The 21,192-nt window shown below is 42.3% G+C and overlaps 1 protein-coding gene across 1 annotated transcript in view; it reads left to right on the top strand.

Moving 5' to 3' along the window:
- PIK3C2A (phosphatidylinositol-4-phosphate 3-kinase catalytic subunit type 2 alpha) overlaps window positions 1–21,192 on the top strand; it is an 83,132-nt gene that overhangs the window by 39,823 nt on the left and 22,117 nt on the right. Inside the window, exons 9-17 of the mRNA XM_065402916.1 lie at window positions 1,258–1,401; window positions 3,687–3,706; window positions 9,205–9,230; window positions 9,317–9,530; window positions 9,623–9,745; window positions 11,548–11,715; window positions 17,185–17,296; window positions 19,224–19,366; window positions 20,614–20,802. Of these exons, the coding sequence (XP_065258988.1) occupies window positions 1,258–1,401; window positions 3,687–3,706; window positions 9,205–9,230; window positions 9,317–9,530; window positions 9,623–9,745; window positions 11,548–11,715; window positions 17,185–17,296; window positions 19,224–19,366; window positions 20,614–20,802 (1,139 nt within the window). The remainder of the gene's footprint in view (window positions 1–1,257; window positions 1,402–3,686; window positions 3,707–9,204; window positions 9,231–9,316; window positions 9,531–9,622; window positions 9,746–11,547; window positions 11,716–17,184; window positions 17,297–19,223; window positions 19,367–20,613; window positions 20,803–21,192) is intronic.

The following is a 21,192-nucleotide window of genomic DNA, read 5'->3' as shown; positions in this document are numbered from 1 at the left end:
AACCCAGGCGGCTTCAGTCGCGTTTCTCAGTGATGTGTCTATATTGGACATGTGCAGGGCCACTACCCGATCTTCCGTGCATACTTTTACCAAGCACTATGCTATTACAACTATCTCTAGATCAGATGCAAACTTTGGACAGGCAGTTCTTCAGTTGTTTTAAGTAGATACTGAGCCCACCTCTTCCATTACTGTTTGACTCACTTGAGTGAAATGCATGTCTGTAATTATTCAAAAAAGAAAAATGATCTACTTGTGCTGTAATTGTTCTTCAAGAAGTGGGTGCAGATGTGTATTCCATAACAGACTCTCCATCCCTTCTGCATCAGTCGCCAGTTTTGGCTTTCAATGTGAAAGAATTGAGGGGGGTTGGGGCAGCACTGCCCATAAGTACCCCAGGGAGGGGCTATGAGGGTTCAAAAAGGCATGTGTGCTTCCATGACGGTTACTACTAAGCAAAGTTCTCCAGCGTGCACGCGTGTGTCCACTTGATCTTCAGTTACATAGTCACTATTCTCACTTCCCTATGCCCCAAAGGACTCCTGTCTCAATCACTGCCCAATTTTGATAGTGGATGAGGCAAGGCTGTAAGAAGCTAGTCTGGAGCACTTCTGCCTCGTTGCAGAAATTTTGTTGTGTAATGATTGAGGTAAGGTTTCTGCAGACCATTACTTCAATAAGAAGAGAGGTTAGATAGTGTAAAGTCTGAAGCATGGGGCCACACGTTAAACAATGAGGATTAAGTCTGCGTTTGAACAGAATCATTGTTTACTCATACTATTCCTCCATCACATTGAATCACACTCCATTGGAGCTGATGGATTTACATGAGCTGAAGATTTGGTCTTAATTGTCTCTGAACCATGAAATATAGATGTAAAAGGAAGATATGGCTAGAAATCTTGCAAGCTCTTTCTGGGAGGATATATACTAGGATTCATACCAGGCCTGTGATTCATACCTTGGTAAATGAGCCATAAGCAGTTCAGTTCAAGGAAGAATTCTTGACTTGTACTTTATAAGCTGATGTCATAACTCGTATGTGATTTCAAAACTATGATTTTTAGTTTAAAAACTTAACTTTTTAGTGGAACTGAGCAGCTATATCCATAGATAATGTCCAAAACCGTGTGTGTCTTTTTTCTGACTTCCCCTCTAAAATTTTATCTTGATTTTTTTTTTTGACTGCAACAATCTCAATTTCTGCAAACATAATCAAAATTCTTCCTTTCTTTGTCTGTGTACTTTTCTCACTAGAACCAACAGAAAGCAGTAGATCATGTAATCAAGGCTGTAAGAAAAATCTGTTATGCACTGGATGGAGTAGAAACTCAAGCAATAACAGACTCTGTAAAGAAGCTGAGGAGGGCTGTTAATCTTCCAAGGAGTAAAAGTCCTGAGGTAAGCATGTTTATCATGTGAACTTGAACACATTGTATCAATGGCATTCTGATAGAAGTATTTTATCAGTATTTATTTAAAAGTTTCAGAGTGGTAGCCGTGTTAGTCTGTATCAGCAAAAACAACGAGGAGTCCTTGTGGCACCTTAGAGACTAACAAATTTATTTGGGCATAAGCTTCCGTGGGCTAGAACCCATGCATCTGATGAAGTGGGTTCTAGCCCACGAAAGCTTATGCCCAAATAAATTTGTTAGTCTCTGAGGTGCCACAAGGACTCCTCGTTTTTATTAAAAAGTTATTTCAGAAGCAGTGATAACTGAAACCTCCTGCAATATTTCTAAGTAGGGTTGATTTTTAAAAATAAAAAGTTTAAAGGGACACTTCTACCAAATGTGGAAGGCTTGATTAAAAAATTCCCTTTTCAGTCTGTTCAAAAGAATATTTGATGGTGAACTCTTGGCATCCTCTCCTATTTAAATAAATGTTTTTGAAATTACTGTGAGTGTTGATATTTTCACATATTATGTGCGTACAATACAAGAACCTGAGACTGTGCTGCGTGGACTTGTGCATGGCAGTGGGTGCACTAAATTCGAATGAAGCTTTAATGATTAGTTCATGCCCTTCTGCAGTGATAGGAACTTCTCTTCCTTTCTTATGAGCAACGATCAGTGTTCTTGTCTGTAGTGTGTAAACTACCAATTGCACTTCAAAACTCCATCTTCTCTGAATATTGAGTCCGGGACCAAAGATGCTCCCAAATGATGCAAATTCTCATCCAAAAGCCGCCTTAATTGAGCAGTTTGTTTCCGTGAAGTTGGCTTACTTTTTGACAAGATCTGACTTAGCTATACCAAAAGGGGATCTTCATTAGAAGGAAAATGTTTTTTGTCAGAAAGGAATAAAACTCTGCCAAAAACGTAAAAGCCAGAGTTTTGCAGAGCTGTGCCTTTTGCTGTTCCACCACGCTAATATCATACTGGCACCAACCTTCCTGGGTTCACCATTGTGATGGCGGTAGTATTTGTAAATTGGTTGTGAGATTTATACTTAGATTTCACCAACCAGTTACCAAATGTAAACTTCTCAGGCACTATAACAGCCTAAACAGGGAGTCACAGACAGTCCCCTTCAGACTGCTTCTGAAAAGTAAAATTTGGCATGGAAATGTAGAAAATCTGCATAAAAATGTCTGTGCTCCACGGAATGTCACAGAAAAAAACTGTGTTACTCCAAACCTTACTGGATCAGTTTCCAAAATTTCTTTGTTCCAAAGCCTAAAAGAAAACTTTGAAAATGAACGTGGTCCTTAGAATGTAAAAATCCTCACATATAGAGGGTGGAGTCATGATTTCATAATAAAAACTTAGTGTACTTCTGTAATCTGTTTCAATGTAAAAAATCTTCTATTTGTTTGTTGTTGCAATAAATATTTACTTAGATTACCCTTGTTAAAGGTAAGTGAAATTCACTTCTGGAGAAGGAAAAAATTGCATTTAATTGGAATTCTCTAATAGTCTCCATCAAAACTCTACATACAATGTTTAGCAGTTACGACAAGTCAAGGGGTAACAATAAACAATAGATCTTTGGATAAAAATATATGTACAATCATGTTTTAGTAATGCTTGGTGTGTATATAGCACTTGTCATCCCAGGATCTCTGAGTGTTTTATAAATAGTGTGGAGACACTCACTATGTAAGTGAAAATGTAGTTAGCTCTTTTGTGGAAACTGATTTTCCAAGCTTTAAGATCTTTGATGACTACAAGGTTCTTAGGTTTTATCTATATTTATAGTCTTAACTGTCTTATCTGACTGATCATATCAGCAACAAATAAGTATATAACAAAACTTCTTAACACTCCTATGAGGTAGGCATGAGGTGTATAAGGTTCACTTCATCCATGTCTTAAATTTAGCGGTCTCTGGGATCAATTGTCAGTTACTTAATCATTTATAGTCTCTTTACCTGATGATTTAGGATAAGAAGTTTAAAAGAAAGCCTATACTAAACTAAAACTAAGGGAGAACTTGCATGGTGAGCGTTTATTAGAGTTGGAATTTGACCAGCAAGCCCTCATTCATTTTGTCTAGGCATGTGACATTCCTGTGCATTTTATTCCCAATTTCTGCAGCCCAGTATCTTCCACCATTCTGGAGGATGCTTGGGCTGCTCTCCTGTCTCTTGCAGGCAACTCACAGAAGCCAATCTGTGTTTTTGTGCCACGTGGTCTGGATATGCCCCCTCTGCTCTTCTCTGACGTTCTCTGCCTCTATGACAGGCAGTGGCGGGGTTTGGTGGGTTTTATTTATTTATTTGTTTTGCCTAGTTTTTTGCACAGTGGGAGCAATGTTCTCCTGCAGCATTTCTTCTTCTCCCTGGCTTGGTTTAGCCCTCCCTGAGCCTCTGCTGCAGCATTTCTGTGCTGTCTCCTCTGCCCCTTCCAGGCATGGCAGAGCAGCTGATAAAGCACCGGGTTAAATCCAACCAGTGCTTTATAGGTGAGGCAGCCTTCTCCAGGCTCAGCAGATATCAAGTTGTGCCCAGCCTGTGCCCAGCCTTCAATCCCTAACTCTGGGGCTAGGAGTCAGATAGGCAGGTGGGGTCTCCTACCCACTGAGGCAGCTGCAACTCTAATGGGGGGAGGAAAGGACCAGGAACCCCAGTGCAGAGCAGGGAGAGGCTCTGAAAGCAAGAAGGACCCTGATCACTCCATTCAGGTAGGTCCCAGTGGACCCCTGCTATACAAAGAGTGGAGGCTTGCGGGGCCAGAAGTCCCAGCCTTAAAGTGGGTCCTCAGCACCTTGGGGAAAAATCAAAGCTTCTAGTCAGTCCCCCTCATTCCCAAGCTGACCAGGAGATCTGAGGGGGAATGGGACCCAGCAGGACAGAATTCTGAGTCAGACCTCTCAAGAGGGCTCCAGGGCCAAAGGAAGACAAGCTGCAAAAGGCCTTACCAAAGTGGCAGCAGAGCTACGGTTCCAAAGTGCTCTAAAAAGGTGAAGAGGGGGGGGGGGAAATCTAAAAAGGAAAGAAGCACAAAAATCCAGGAGATCCAAGTTGTTGTCATCGTCCTCCTTCCACTCCTTTACTGATGAAGGTGAGCTGTCTGGCTCTGAAACCTTCCAGGGGTGATTAGGGATAAAAGGAACAAGCCTGATAAGGGCTAGCCTGTTAATAAGTGCGATGTCAGGCTCTATAACATTCAAGAATCGACGGGGTCTATCGATGAGATACCAATGGGTGACACTGCTGTAGCGGGATAGGATTCTTCCCTGAGAAGTGGGGTTCTGCCCTCAGGACTCCTGGATAGAAAGATGGAGGTCACTCTTAAAAAGGGCTTTGAAGGCTCCTGTGCCCCCCTCCCTTCCCACCATCCTGGTGACCATCTGCTTTGGAAGAGCATTTCTTTCCTGCCTGGAAGATCTCAAAGCCCTTGAACAGAGATCACTCTGGCTTTGGCTCCACTTTAAAGAAAGTTTCCCTAGCAATAGCATTTGTAGCCGATGCCTCAATAGATGTAGTGAGGTTCACAGCTTGAGCCATGGCTCTGGCCCTGAAAGGTGGATACTCACTAAGCAGGTCTGTGCTTGGCCAGGTTTACAGGCTCCATCCTCTTTGGAGAGAAGGTGCATAAGGTGATGGCTGACAATGCGACAAAATGCAACATAGTTCGGCTGTCAGAGGCACTCCTTTCATTCCTTATCCTCACAGAGGTGCCAGCAAACAGACATCAAATTCCCCAGGGCAGAACAGTGGAATCGAGGTCTGGGGAAAAGTCCAGAGCATCGATACTCAGACCTCAGTAGTCAGGAGCCAAATTAGCCATCAGCATTACCCAGAAGTGCAACAGTAGTGTGAATTCATTATTTCATTTTCAGCGAAGTGACTGACCAGGTATTATTATTTTATCAACTACAGTTGGTTAATAACATAACCAATCAGGATGCTTTTACTAACTAATTCAGTGTTTTAATATGTGCTGCAAAGAGCCTCATGAGGCACATTAAAGAGCCACTTGTGAGCCTCTTGTGAGCCACTTGTGAGCCTCAGTCTGAGTATCATAGGACTGGAAGGGACCTCGAGAGGTCCTCTAGTCCAGTCCCCTGCACTTGTGGCAGGACTAAGTATTATCTAGAGCATTCCAGACAAGTGTTTGTCTAACCTGCTCTTAAAAATCTCCAATGATGGAGATCACCTCAGCCCTGCCAAAATCCACTTTATGACAAGGATCGCACAGACCTGTGCCCAGAGCTGAAACTAGGAGGCAGGATTTCCCATTTCCTAAAGGAATGGTTTTCCTCAACAAGTGGGTCAGGGAAGTAGCAAGCCAGGGATGCTCACCTCATTCATATGTTCTTCATCCAGTCACCCAGCTCCACTGACCCTGTAAAACAGTCTGATCCAGAACAAAATATCTCATATTCTGGATATGTGAGTGATAGTGTGTTTCCTCAGAAGAAAGGTTCTCTGGGTTCTACTTCATCATCTTCATTGTACAGAATCCCATTGGGGGACAGGGAGGGAGCTATCAGAGCCATTCTCTGCCTCAAAAGGCAGAGTAGATGAAGGAAATGAAGTTTCAGATAGAGACCCTGGCCTCTACAGTGTCATCCCTGGCCTGGAGGATGGGGAGGGGAATTCTTGACTTCAGTAGATCTAGCAGAAGCTTATCTCCATATCCCCATCATGCCATGCCATCACAGACTTCTGGGGTTTGCCTATGGCAGGAAACTTCAGTACTGAACACTCCTATTCAGCCTGTCCTGCATTCTCAGGGTTTTTACAAGGATGTTGGGGACAGTAGCCAGAATCAGGTCACAGGGAACTCACCCCCTTCCTGGATGACATCCTGATCAGAGCTCCATCACAATCCGCATCGCACAGGGGCGCGTGTCTCAGACATTGACTCTCCTCAAGGCACATGGCTTCATAATCAGTGCCAAGAAAGATTCTCTGGTTCCATCCAGGAATTTTTCTTGTTCTAGAGCTTCAGGAGGCTTACCATGACCACTTTGTGAGCAGGAAGGCCATAGATATAGACATTGCATTAGGTAGCTTCTGTAGCTAGAGAAAACATTCCTGTGCATTTGGCAAAGTCTGTGGCAAAAAAAAAAAAAAAAAGCCCCATAGTGTAGTGGTGATCACGTTCACCTAAGACACAATGTCCCCGGTTCGAAACCGGGCAGAAACAGGCCACTGTTCCTTTTTCTGACTCCCCTCCTGCATTTTTAGTCTTAGAACAGACCACACTGTGAAATTTTACTTTGAATTATATCAATTATGAGTTAAATAATATGGAAGCTCTCTCTAAGTTATAGTCCTGGGTTCCTTACCCTTTCAGCTGCTCTGATAAATTAACATTTTTGTTAGGGGCGGGGGAAAATTTTCATGAAGCCTTTTGTAGGGACTAATGCTATCTAGGACTCTGAAGTAATCTTAACGTGGCCCATAGAGTGCAATCCTTCGTTCTGGATTTGTCATTCCACAAGTTGAACTGCTCCTTACTACTGTCCAGGCTTCATGAGCCGTGGGAGCAAGGGGCAGGCTGGAGTAGATGCGACCGTGCGGTAATTCCGGTTGGGAGAGCAGCCTGAGGCAGAGGCCTCCAGCTCGCATGATATTCCAGACAGGACTGAATCTCCATGAGACGAAACTTAAAGAAGAGAATGACCTGGAGTCACTCCCATTCGGTGCTCTAAGAGGAGGATAGCCATGTCTGTCCAGGCACCCCTGATCAACCTCACCAAGGTCTGCCAGCTGAGCGGGACCCCGGCTGGCAGGAGCCGGCAGATGGAGTCCCAGACCGGCAGCGGGCTGAGCCGCACACCCCGCTGCTGGTCTGGGGCTCTGTCCGCCAACCCTCTCAGCCCTGGTTCTGATCGTCCAGGCAGGCAGCGGGCTGAGTGGGTCCGGTGGACGGGACCCCAGAAAAAAGGTTCAAAACGATTGTCTGCCATTGCTTTCACGGAGGGGGGAGGGGGGCTGACGACATGTACCCAAAACTACTCGCGACAAAGTTTTTGCCCCATCAGGCATTGGGAGCTCAACCCAGAATTCCAATGGGCGGTGGAGACCGCGGGAACTGTGGGATAGCTACCCACAGTGCAACGCTCCGAAAGTCGACGCTAGCCTCGGTACTGTGGACGCACTCCGCCGAGTTAATGGTCTTAAGTGGGGACATACACAATCGATTGTAAAAAATCGACTTCTATAAATTCGACCTAATTTCGTAGTGTAGACATACCCCAAGTCTGCCATTGATAGGTAGATTAGACTGTGTATTGTGGAAACCTACAGATCATCAGAGGCTCCTGTCCCAAAGGGATCAAAGTGCTTTTCATGAGATCCTTAGCAACCTCATGGGTGAAACAAGCAGGTCTGTTCACTTTGGAAATTTGCAAAGTGGGCCCGTTGGTCTACAGCTAACATCTTTAAAGTACTGCAGGGTGGCCCTTCTGTCTTCTGCAGAGATCTCCTTTAGCAGGAAAGTGCTGCAGGCGGTAGCCCAGAAATAATACAGACTTGAGCGAGCTCACAAAAAGGGCAGGGTACTTCTTTCCTACCAAACTTGTTTCACTGCTCACTGCTTTGCAGATGTCTAGAATTGTGGGAGAGACCGAGCTGCAGAACAGAAAATTTCTTACCACTAATTTCCTTTCTGCTAGCAGCGTCTCCCATAGCCCTAGCCAGCCTGGATGACTCATGAGTCCAGGGTCAGATATTAAGTGGCATTGTTACCGTATGACTGTCTTGGTCTAAGGTACAGTTATTTCATTGTCTCTGGAATACTTGTTGTCATGCAAGTTTCATAGCTTGGGAATAACTCATCTGGCAGCCAGCAAGAGCAGAGGTAATGTGGCCAGACTGTGGAGCACCAAAACCCTGATCCTTCTCGGAGCTGCTGAGAGAGGAAAGCAGGCCAGACATGCAGAATTGTGTGAGGTGCTGCTAGCAGAAAGGAAGTTATCAGTAAGAGGTTTTCCATTCTTTATGCTACAGCAGTACCCCTTCATGACATGACAGTGGTGTAATGGAAGATAGAGCATCCAGGTATTGCATCATATTATACAGGTTGCTTTTTACACAAGACATTGTTAAAAAGGAATAATGGAACAGATACGGAAAAATTAAGGCGCTGACTTCTAGTTGGTCTCATCAGTTACTCACCGAACAAAAAAATAAAATGTAGAGGCTAGCTGTATGGTAAAGATACTTTTGATAGAATACACTTTTGAAAAAGTTTGGTGCTCCCTAGGTGTATAAGTTCATGCTTTACACTAAATTTGTTGCATAGTTTGAGAAATAAATTCTCATATCAAATAAAAGAAACATCTTGACTATTGTATTTCAGTTTTTTTCTAGCAGTGGTATATTGACTATAACAGTCCTTTTCCTCTGGAGTAGCTGATCTGTATACCACCTTTGTGTTCCCCTAGTCCCTTGGTGTAAGTTAGAGCATCCTCAGCACTACTGATTTTTTTTTTTTTAATGGTCCTCTAGCAGCTGTTACATTGATTGTGGCTTGCCAGAGCAGTTTGCTCTGGTCTTGATCACTCACTATGAATCCTCAGATATTCACATATGGTAGCTTTTATGGACTTTTTGTGCTAAAAGAGTGCAAAGGGACCAAAGTGTGAGCCTAAATCTAGCCCAGTGTTTCAGGTAATCATAATGTGTTTAAACTACAAAGCTTGTCATTGAGAAGAATGGCAATTGGGGATTATTTAGATGTAAGCTGCTTCAATGTTTTTCTGAAATTTGCCATAATTTACTGTGCAGGTGTCCTTAAAGCCCAGTGATGACACTAGCAACAGTTCAGTTGGTAAGTAAAGCTTTTAATCTTATTTCAGAATAGTTTTCAGATGGTTGTTTTAGGAAGATACGCATTAAAGATGTATTATAATCTAGGTTCATTGCAGCCTGAAAACCCTGTGCAAGTGAGCATAGACCAGTTGACTGCAGCAGTCTATGCCCTTCTTCACCTCCACTTAAACTCAGGCTGCAGTAGTAGCAATTCTGCAACAAAAAATAATAGAAGCACTAAGGAAGCATGGACTGCCACAGAGCACCTGCAATTCACAATATTTGCTGCTCATGGAATTCTTACCGGTTGGGTGTCAAAGTGAGTAATTTATTAAACTAATGTCCCTTTTTACAAATCAGTTATCCATCTCTTGTTCTTCCTGCTTCAACATACTGACTTTTCCTTTCCAGTTACGAAAAATACTACTTGGTTTGCTCTCTGACCCATAATGGAAAAGATTTGTTTAAACCCGTTCAGTCCAAGAAGGTTGGCACATACAAGAATTTCTTCTATCTGATTAAATGGGATGAACTGTAAGTAATTTTAGTACTTCTGCTCCTTCATTAAAATATTTCTGTATCTTTTAATTATAGTATTTTCTAACTATACTTAGCTAATAGAGTTATGTAAGATGCTAATTCTGTTGAACTCCTTAGTAAACTTAGACTTTCTGTGATCACAAATGTCTGACATGTTAATACTGTCTGGGTTAGAGTAGCACTTTACCCTGCTAATTTTGAAAAAGTGTGGGGGTAGAGGTAAGAAACAAATGCTCTCTACTAATATGCTGATTGTTGGAAAACTTACATTTTAAAAAACTCCTCCCTTTTTGTGGGCACAGTTTGCACCTATAAAGAGGAAAACAGGAAAAAGGCTTCTTCAATTATGGCCTGAATGTCTAGGGAGGGAAAAACTTGTTACGGTATTGTAAGTACTCTGGAAGCTTGCCTTCTCATTGGCGTCTCTAAGCATTTTTCAGTGATAAGCTAATCTTCACTTAAATGCAAGCAGTGTGTTTTAACACTTCTTTGCAATGTATGACAACAGTTGTGCATATATTGTCATTCTAAAAATAATCTTAGATGGGAGGGCTGTCACTGGCAGGAAGGCAGACTCTTTAAATGCTCACTTAAGATTTAATAGCAAAAAAGTCAGATTTTCTTTTCTTCTGTGTGGGAGAATGTTTAACTGTCCTTGAGCTAATTTAGATTTTGAGCGTGGGGGGCGGAACACAAGAGGAAAACTCTGGATTGATAGTGTTCTAATCCTGGGGGTTAAAAATTGGCTCCCCTCGCCCGTACACTGTTTGTGTTTCAGTACCACCCCCACCACCCCCTGTCACACTTAAAACAATAAGTGCCCAGACATAGGCTTGAGCACCTTTCCCTTTGTTTAAAATTATAAATTTAAATACACAGTTCAACTCTCCACTTCTTCTAGGCAACATCTTGTAATCCAAATGCCTACAAACCTACACACCTGCCTATACCTTAGTTCCCTATCTCTTCAAAGGCCAGGTTAAACAAGTAGGTCAACAAAATCCTGGCTATTTTACACCAGGGCAGAACAGTATTTCAAACTCCCCGGGACACTCTATATAGAATGACCAAGTAGCTGCCCTCTGTTATACTGAGGGATCTAACCTGAGCGTCTCTGCTGATGGTAACTGAGCAGTGTATCTCTGAGAGACAGGTGGTCTCTCAAGCTAATTCCAGGCCATTTAATGTAGGAATTGTGTAGGGTTTTGGCATATAAAACTGACCTTACAATAAAACTAAAGAATATTTCAAGGCAGGAAAAATAATAGTGTGAACTTTACTCTGTCCATTGAATTTTATTAGTGTTCAGCAAGATTTTAAGGTTCTACTTTGTGTCATTTCAGTACATGTAAATGCTTACATGAAACAGCACTTCGTTTGGATGGAAAACCTGTTGTCTCAAAGCTTGACTTTAATATTAAACTTAGAAAAGTAGAGGTGTTAAACCAAATCTGTAGGCCCTGATAGTGAGCAAAAAAATTGGAAAAATTAATTATACTAGACAGTCCAGCTCCTTGGAAAGAACATGTAATTTTACACAAGAAATCTCATCCATTAAGAGGTATTTTTGAACTTAGATATGATGCAGGATTGTTGCCTTGCACCCTTCAGAAATTGTTACTGACACTAGAGATGTGATGCAGCGTGTGAATAAATGAAATTTGCATATTAACATTCAACACCAATTCACTTCCTTTGAGAACAAAAAGCATTAACATATATTGTAACTTCCTTTTAAGATTCTAATGCTTTCTTTTCTTCTGAGTTGTCTTCTTTAACATACTTTTATTTTACAGAATCATTTTCCCCATCCAGATTTCACAATTGCCATTGGAATCGATCTTGTGTCTTACTCTGTTTGGAATATTAAATCAAAACAGTGGAAGTTCACCTGATTCAAATAAACAGAGAAAGGGCCCAGAGATGTTGGGTCAAGTTTCTTTACCTCTTTTTGACTTTAGACGGTAAGCATCCAAAATGTGTGTTTATTTTAACTAATGACTTGGGCGTATAAAAGGATTTAGATCCCCACAAGTGCAGAAGCTGTTCCTTTGCCATTGTTTTTAATAGAATGACAAAGGTAAGACTTGTAGACAGTGCTGCGTTGGAAGTTACTCTTAATTAGATGTGAAGGATCAACAGTAAATAGAAATCTGCTTATAAGATGCTGCTATTCAAATGGTTCTGCATTCTCCTAACAGACTGACTGATTAGTAGGATTGGGTTGATAGGCTGTTTGGATGATATTAATAATCAAGGACTGTTCATATTTCACCCACAGCATCTGAAGAAGTGTTTTTTACCCACGAAAGCTTATCCCCAAATAAATCCCTTAGTCTTTAAGGTGCCACCGGACTTCTTGTTATTTACATGCTAGTTTTCCCAAATAGAGACCACAGTGGGTAGCAGTACTTCAGAGTGGCAGCAATTCCTAGCATAATAGGAGAGCATCCTTGAGGCAGTCCACTGACATCCAGCATAGGATCTGGTGAACAGTAGATTACATGTATGTATGTATCCACAAGTAGTGTTGTCCAACATTGTCTACGAAATTAAAAAATGTACTCCTTTCTCCACTGACAGAACATTCTATAGGGAGGGAGAGAATAGCACTTAATGAACAGCATCAGGGGCATTTGGCTAGAACAGGGGTCGGCAACCTTTCAGAAGCGGTGTGCCGAGTCTTCATTTATTTACTTTAATTTAAGGTTTCGCGTGCCGGTAATACATCTTAACGTTTTTTAGAAGGTCTCTCTCTATAAGTCTATATATTATATAACTAAACTATATTGTTGTATGTAAAGTAAACAAGGTTTTCAAAATATTTAAGAAGCTTCATTTAAAATTAAATTAAAATGCTGATCTTACGCCACCAGCCTGCTCAGCTTGCTGCCAGCCTGGCGTTCTGTTCCGCTAGGCCGGCAGCAGGCTGAGTGGGGCCTGACCTCTGAAGGGTGTGGGGGGCTTCAGAGGTCAGGGCAGAGGGGTGTGGGGGGGTGCAGGGCAGAAGGCTGGGAGTGTGGGGGGCTTCAGAGGTCAGGGCAGAGGGCTGGGGGTGCGTGGAGGTGCAGGGCAGAAGGCTGGGAGTGTGGGGGGCTTCAGAGGTCAGGGCAGAGGGCTGGGTGTGTGTGTGTGGGGGGGTGCAGGGCAGAAAGCTGGGAGTGTGGGGGGCTTCAGAGGTCAGAGCAGAGGGCTGGGGGTGTGGGGGGCTTCAGAGGTCAGGGCAGAGGGCTGGAGGGGTGTGGGGGGTGCAGGGCAGAAGGCTGGGGGTGTGGGGGGCTTCAGAGGTCAGGGCAGAGGGCTGGAGGGGTGTGGGGGGTGCAGGGCAGAAGGCTGGGGGTGTGGGGGGCTTCAGAGGTCAGGGCAGAGGGCTGGAGGGGTGTGGGGGGGGTGCAGGGCAGAAGGCTGGAGGTGTGGAGGGCTTCAGAGGGCTGGGTTGTGTATGGAGGTGCAGGACAGAAGGCTGGGTGTTGGGGGGAGGTCAGGGCAGAGGGCTGGAGGGGTGGGGGGGGGTGCAGGGCAGAGGGCTGGAGGGGTGGGGGGTGCAGGGCAGAAGGCTGGGGGTGTGGGGGACTGCAGAGGGCTGGAGGGTGTGGGGGGGGGGTGCAGGGCAGAAGGCTGGGTGTGGGGGGAGGTTCAGGGCAGAGGGCTGGGGTGCTCGGCTTGTGGGGGTGCTCCCAGCCCCCTGCCCTGAGCGGGTCACGGCAGGGGGCTGGAAGGGATATGTCCTGTTCCACCCCCTTCCCCAAGGCCCCGTCCCTACCTCTTTTCTGCCTCCTTTACCCAGGGCCGGCTTTAGCAAGGGGCTGCCGCGCACCGGCTGGAGCTCTGGCCGGGAGAGCAGGGCCGCGGGGCTTTTGCGGAGCAGCAAGGGCCGGCGCAGGGAAGGAGAGGAGGAGGGGCAGGAAAGCAGGCTGCACCACGGCTGGGGAAGAAGCAGGGGAGGGGGGAGCTTGGCTGCTGCAGGACAAAACTTCTGCCTCCTGCCCCAGCAGGGGAGAGCGGTGGGCGGGGGGGCTGAGTGCGGCTGGGGGTCAGAACTGCGGCAGGCAGCCGCGTGCCATTCAAAATCGGCTCGCGTGCCGTAGGTTGCGACCCCTGGGCTAGAAGGTGTGAAAGGCAGACAAGTTCAGTATGTATACAAGTGTTAAGCAGACAGGAGCTGGTAACAATGTGGTGGTAGAACAGATTTGGTCAGAGCAGCTTGCTCATAGCACGCTCACAAGCACTGGTCCAACCATGTGATACCAGCTACACAGTGCAACACCGCATAGAGGGCAGACACACCAAGCAAGTAAAGCAGACACCACAGAGCAGCAAGCTCTCTGAAGAAAACACTTCTTGCTTAACATGTCTTTTATGGGTTAGTTTTGTCCTAGCACAATACTTTTGTGCAGAGAAACTATAAGTTGACTGTAGCTTTCTCAATGAGGCATTTTTAGTTCTGGGGACCTCAATTCTCACAAGGCCTCCAATCTCTTCCCAGTAGCATAACTCTTGCTTTAGTGCAGCTAAATTCCATTGCTTTGCTCAGCAGGAGTTGACTCAAAGTTAAGAGCTCTTTCATCCAGCTCATCACCTTGAACAAATAGGGCATCGTCTGAAACCTTTTTCAGCCAGGACATTGAACTTATATATGAACAACTCTTTGGGACTGTATATCATTGAGAGAAATTCAGTTCTTGCAGTGCTCTTAAATGGAGATTGGAGGAAAAGAGAGGCTCTTTAAAAATGGCATCTGGGACTCTCCTTTACATTCCTTTTGTGAAATTCAATTTTTAGTGGTCTAGAAAGCAGTCAGTCTCTTCTAGTCTCCAGTCTTCACATGATAGCAACATCTGGTCTTATTACTCTGGTGTAAGTGTTTGTGGGTTGGTTTTTTTTTTTTTTGTTTTTTTTTTGGAAGATAAACCATATCAAACTTTGAAAGAGCTAAAAACTCAAATACAATGCCTCTAATCCTGTCTACAAAAAAAATAACTAAATAAAAAGTGGATAGAATTGATTTATACATTTAAGCTGCCTTAGTGTTACTAATGTAGTACACTAATTCTGTAAGTTGCTTATGCAGTAGTTAAAATGATTATGGAAGCTCTGAGCAAAACAAATATAGTTTGTAAGTAACAAAGATCACTTCCAGCCTATCCACATTTAGGAAAAATTTACTGGTTCACAAATTTTGCAATTAAAGGAATGTAAAGATAAAGTGGTAAATGTTAGAAAGCTCTGCATCACTGAAGACCACTAGCCCAGATCCAAACCTTGCTCAGGAAAGCTGAGGAGCAAAGCTCAGGCTGGAGATGCAAAGGTAACCTTAAATCACCTTTGTGCTCCTCTGATCTTGAGCTGATCTGCCCCAGGCTAATCCCCAGGCACAGCTTGAAGCAGCTTGAAGGCTTCTGCAACTTACCCTTACGGTTGCTGACGGGTGTACGTCTACGCTGCAATAAAACACCCATGGCTAGTCTGGGTTAGCTGATTTGGGCTTGCAGGGTTTGGCCTATAAAATTGCAGCCTAGACATTTAGACTTGGGCTACATTGATATTTTTCAGCCCCAGAGCCCAAACCAGCTGCCCTGGGCTGTGACACTTAATGTCACAGGTTTTTTTTCTCGCAGTGTAGACTTGCTCTGAAACCATTCCAGCAGCTGGGATTTCTGCAGCACAGGAGTGCTCTGACCACACCCACTGCACTGTTCATGAAGGAGTGATGCATTACAGTGGTTGTATGTTACCTGAGGACCCCCTATTGTCAGGGACACACAACTGCCCTTATACAGCTGAGGAGCTGGTCCTATGATCCTGCATCTAAGTTTTTTACCAAATAGGATAGTGCTTATCTTCAGCTGAATGTCAAGTTGTCAATCTAATTATATCGTAATGTTGGGCTACTTGGAGAGAATCCTATCAACAGTTTGAAGAGCAGAGAGATGGATATATCGTACGTCACATGTGAGAACTATTTAAACTCCCTGAAGCACAAGGATCAAAAAGAATGTTGGACCAAAATTGGATGAATAATGTGCATACAGTAGATGTGGAAATGCTAGCAGAGACTGACAGTGGACTACTACAGTTGAATGCAGGCCAAGGTAGTTGAGGGATACAAGCCAAATACTCCAGCTGCATTTTCAAATAACATCAGTAACAAGGGGATCTAAAAATTGCTGCTAACTAGAACATTGAAGATTCAAAGGTCATTACTGTGCTGTGAGAATCTAAAGCCAGATTGGAAGCACTTGTGATGAAGTGTGGGTTTGGAAAGGATACAGCTCTTCCATTCTTGCTACCACATAAGGGATTGAACAAGTGCTTGAAAGAATACTGTGTAACTCTGTGTTCATTTGTTCTTCAGTGGCACAATTAGCTGGTGGTTTGGGGTTTTTTCTTTTTCATTATGAACCTCATTAATGAAGACTAAGGTATCACTGCCTCTTCTCTCCTCCCCCTCTTCCTTCCCAGCCCCTTCTCCCCAACACACTGAAGGCTTGATCGTCCCCTTACATTTTTCTCATGAAATTAAACTGTATTGACTAGATTTTTTTTTTTTTTGACTACTTGAGGCAAGAATTATCTGTTCTGTACAATGCCCAGCACACTGTTAGAACTCTGTAAATATATAATTGCAGTGACTCATACTAATTAGTATAATTGGTTAGTAGGAATGTGAAGTTATTTGCAAAATGTTGCATCTGCAGCTAAACCAATATGTGATTTGATCAAATCATAGAAGCTAGAGATGAAACAAGGTCCCAAGGCCCTTGTTGGTGCAGGATTGTTGCCTGTAGAATATTTACTTTGTCTGCAAGCTTTATTTGCTCCACATGGGCAACCTGTGCTCCATTTTATTTATCTGAGAGGCTAAACTTTTTTCCCTTAGTCAAGTCCACCATTTCAATATTGAACTTTATCCTTCTGCCTCTGCCGGCTTAGAGCTGCTCACAGGCTCAAGCATTTTGAGGACTTGAAAAATAAATATGGAAGATAGTCAGATGAACATATAGGAGAATGAAATTCTTCTTAGTAGCGATCATATTCTTTGTTTGGCTGCTCAAAATCACAATTGCCAACAAATGGCATGCTTCCAATGTTCCCTCTGAATCCAGAAGCTTAATATAGAACCTCTTTGGAATGAGAACAGTTTCCTCTTTCAAGGAAGGTTATCATTTGATACTTGGCCTGCTCTCAGTTTGAGAACATCTATATTCTGTGACACATTTTTGTCATTATAGGGAACCTACTGATAGTCCATTTAAATTATGAAGATATAGCAGATTAATGTTTTTATCATTTGTGAGTTACCATCTTCTTCTAATGGGTGTTTGATCTGCTTCCCAGATTTCTTACTGTTTCTCATAACTAATTAACTTTTTGAGGAGTAGACACAAGGTATGGTTACTGAAATACTGTGCTTTTTCCTTTTGTGTTCTTAGTTTGTTAACTTGTGGGACTAAGCTCTTACACCTTTGGACTTCATCACATGTGACTCCAGCATCAGGAACTGCCCATAAAAGAGGAAATCTCATGGAAAAAATAGTTTTGCAGGTAGTATTTTTTTCTGATTTAGTTTAGTGTTTTTGTTTTGACTTGAATATATACTGTTTGAATGCCATACGTGATCAAGAATTTTGTCTGTCGGCAGAAATAGATTGATATCATTTTGGGGGGGCACGGGAACCTCTTCATTGTGCAGGCTATGGTAGGTGATACCAAACCAAAATACCAATGTAAAAACTAGGGCTGTCGATTAATCGCAGTTAACTCATGCGATTAACTCGAAAATAATCACGATTAAAAAAATTAATTGCGATTAATCGCGGTTTGAATCTCACTGTTAAACAATAGAATACTAATTGAAATGTATTAACTATTTTTTCCTGTTCTACATTTTTGAATATATTGATTTAAATTACAATACAAATACAAAGTGTACAGTGCTCACTTTATATTATTTTTATTGCAAATATTTGCTCGGTAAAAATAACAAAAGAAATAGTATTTTTCAGTTCACCTCATACAAGTACCATAATGCAATCTCTTTATGGTGGAAGTGTAACTTACAAATGTAGGGTTTTTGTTGTTGTTACATAACTGCACCCAAAACAGAACAGTGTAAAACTTTAGAAACTACAAGTCCACTTGGTCCTACTTCTTATTCAGCCAATCACTAAGAGAAACAAGTTTGTTTACATTCACAGGAGATAATGCTGCCAGCTTCTTGTTTACAGTGTCACATGAAAGTGAGAACAGGCATTCACATGGCACTCTTGTAGCCGGCATTGCAAGGTATTTATGTGCCAGATATGCTAAACATTCGTGTGCCCCTTCGTGCTTCGGCTACCATTCCAGAGGACATGCTTCCATGCTGATGACGTTGTTTAAAAAAATAATGCGTTAATTAAATTTTGACTGAACTCCTTGGGGGAGAATAGTATGTCTCCTGCTCTGTTTTATCTGCATTCTGCCATGTATTTCATATTATAGTACTCTCGGATGATGACCCAGCATGTTGTTCGTTTTAAGAACACTTTCACTGCAGATTTGACAAAATGCGAAGAAGGTACTAATGTGAGATTTCTAAAGATAGCTACAGCACTCGACCCAAGGTTTAAGAATCTGAAGTGCCTTTCAAAATCTGAGAGACGGGGTGTGGAACATGCTTTCAGAAGTCTTAAAAGAGCAACACTCTGATGCAGAAACTACAGAACCCGAACCATCAAAAAAGAAAATCAGTCTTCTGCTGGTGTCATCTGACTCAGATGATGAAAATGAACATTAGTCGGTCTGAACTGCTTTGGATCGTTATCGAGCAGAACACGTCATCAGCATGGATGCATGTCCTCTGGAATGGTGGTTGAAGATGAAGGGACATATGAATCTGCTATGTAAATATCTTGCAACGCCGGCTACAACAGTGCCATGTGAATGTCTGCTCTCACTTTCCGGTGACATTGTAAACAAGAAGCTGGCAGCATTATCTCCTGCATATGTAAACAAACTTGTTTTGTTGGAGTGATTGGCTGAACAAGAAGTAGGACTGAGTGGATTTGCAGGCGCTAAAGTTTTACATTGTTTTATTTTTGAATGCAGGGGTTTTTGTACATAATTCTACATTTGTAAGTTCAACTTTCATGATAAAGAGATGGCATTATAGTGCTTGTGTGAGGTGAATTGAAAAATATTTTTCTTTTTTTACAGCACAAATATTTGTAATAAAAAATATAAAGTGAGCATTGTATACTTTGTATTGTGTTGTAATTGAAATTAATATATTTGAAAATGTAGAAAACATCAAAAAAATTAAATAAATGGCATTCTGTTATTGTTTAACAGTGCGATTAATTGTGATTTTTTTTTTTTTTTTTTTAATCGACAGCCCTAGTAAAAACAGTGATGCAGTAGTTCAGCGCTAAGGGAGCCTTTTCAGCTTTCTGAAAGCTTTTAAAGACTGGCTTCTGTTTTAATTTTTCAGGTTGACTTTCCCTCCCTGGCTTTTGATACTGTATACAAAATTCCTCAAGCTGCAAACGGTTTGGTACATCATTCAATAGAAACATTGGGAAAAAATGTAAAGGAGCGTCTTCTTGCTATTCTTGCCAAAGATGGCACCCTTGGGTATGTTAATCTATTGTAGCAATATTTTATCTTTCTACATATAAGGAACTCTGTGAAGAGGGAATTAAGTACATAACTTTAGTTAAATTTCCTCTGTACTAGTCTGAAATATTAGTTTAGTGTTTTTGAAGTCCTGTGACTGGCTTCAGTGTTCTGTATGTACCCCAGAAAACAGTGGTCTTGAAATTACAACACCTACTTGTTTTTTCCACAGCTTGTACCCTGGCATGTCCCTTGTTATACTAGACTTTTTTCTCTTTTTGACCCCTTTCTGCAAAATGTGCTTGCTTGGAGCTCTTCAGACTGTAGGACAGTGGTGGCAAATTAATAACCTGGCAGGTGCTGTGAATGAATTTCTGGCTTTTGGGAGATGAGGGCAGGGGTTATTTAAAATGTGGCAAGGCTACAAGAGAACTGGAGAAGGAAGGAGAAAATAGGAGACTAGAGTTCTACTAAGGGGGGCACCTGAGAACATTTTATAAATGCCATATCTGTTAACATCAGTTCCTCTATTACAACAGGATTACTGGCCAGGATTCTGTATTTAAAATACGCTTAACCGTCTTAACTTCATAAACAGCACAACATACTCCATTAATAAGACTGAAATGCTGTTGTGAGGGGAGCCTCCTATGTGACTATATCCTGACTTTTTTTTCCCTAGCTGGGAAGAAGATGGGACACAGTGTTGCTTGTTATCACCTAAAACTTGTCCTCCTTACTAAAGGCTGACACATAATCTACAGCCACATATGCCCCCTTTCTTTCGCATAAATGAGGCTTGTGTGCCTGGGTTTAGGTGTGCAGCTCTCATTATGAAGAGTTTCAGTAGAACTGGAAACACAGGAACCCATTTTTGGGGGGAATCTATGTAGTAAGTTAACTTTTCACAGAACAGTTGATAAGTTTTTTGAAGTTGCTATATATGCTTGAGAGATCACTAGGAGAAATTAGGATATTTTACGTGGCAGTCTTCCTGTGTCATCCGTGCTGAACTAACACTGCAGTATGGCGTTCGGCGGTGCTCAATTTCGGATGAAACTTAAAACGATAAAGTTCTGATTGCTTTGAGAAACAATACCATTTCAGCGGTATCTTCCTCACTGCCTACTTTTAACTTTTAGGTTGTATTCGAACTTGGAGGTAGATGAAGTGACCTACGTATGTACTTTGGCAAGTGCTTTGGTATTCTTCTGAGTAACGATAGTCATTCTTATAAACTAAACTGCTGTTTGGACTGTCTGCAGGCTATCAAAGGAAGATAAAGAATTTTTGTGGGAGAAGCGACATTATTGCCATGGACACACACAAAGCCTTCCAAAAATATTAGCTAGTGCCCCACACTGGGACTGGGCAAGTCTTCCTGAAATATACTCACTGCTTCAGCAGTGGCCTCCCCTACCTCCTTTGACTGCTATGGAACTATTGGATTCAAAGTAAGTGAACTCCATAAATTATATTGGATGTTTAATTTTTTCCCAGTGTTGTTGTATTGTGCAGATAGTTAGCATGCTCATTTGTAATTCACTATAGAATTGGTCATCAGCTGTTGAATTAACACAAGTTAATGTCCACTGCACATTCTGTAATTTTGTTTACAAGTTATAGCCTCCATTAACTTAAATTGTTTCTGTTTGGCTTGCATAGTTAGAGATAGCTACTGAATGGGTTTCTAGTTAAAAAAAGTGCACAGAAAAGGTTTGATTACCAACAAAAGATGACATCTAAACTATCTTTCATAGGAGGATTATCTGAATTTTCTTCACTTGTAAAATATGGCCTAAATTTTTATACCCAAAAAAAACCTTGTCTAAAGTTAAAAAGCT

Source organism: Emys orbicularis, chromosome 4 (genome assembly GCF_028017835.1).
Source record: "Emys orbicularis isolate rEmyOrb1 chromosome 4, rEmyOrb1.hap1, whole genome shotgun sequence".
Lineage (NCBI taxonomy): Eukaryota > Metazoa > Chordata > Testudines > Emydidae > Emys > Emys orbicularis.
This window is presented reverse-complemented; position numbering and strand designations above follow the sequence as displayed.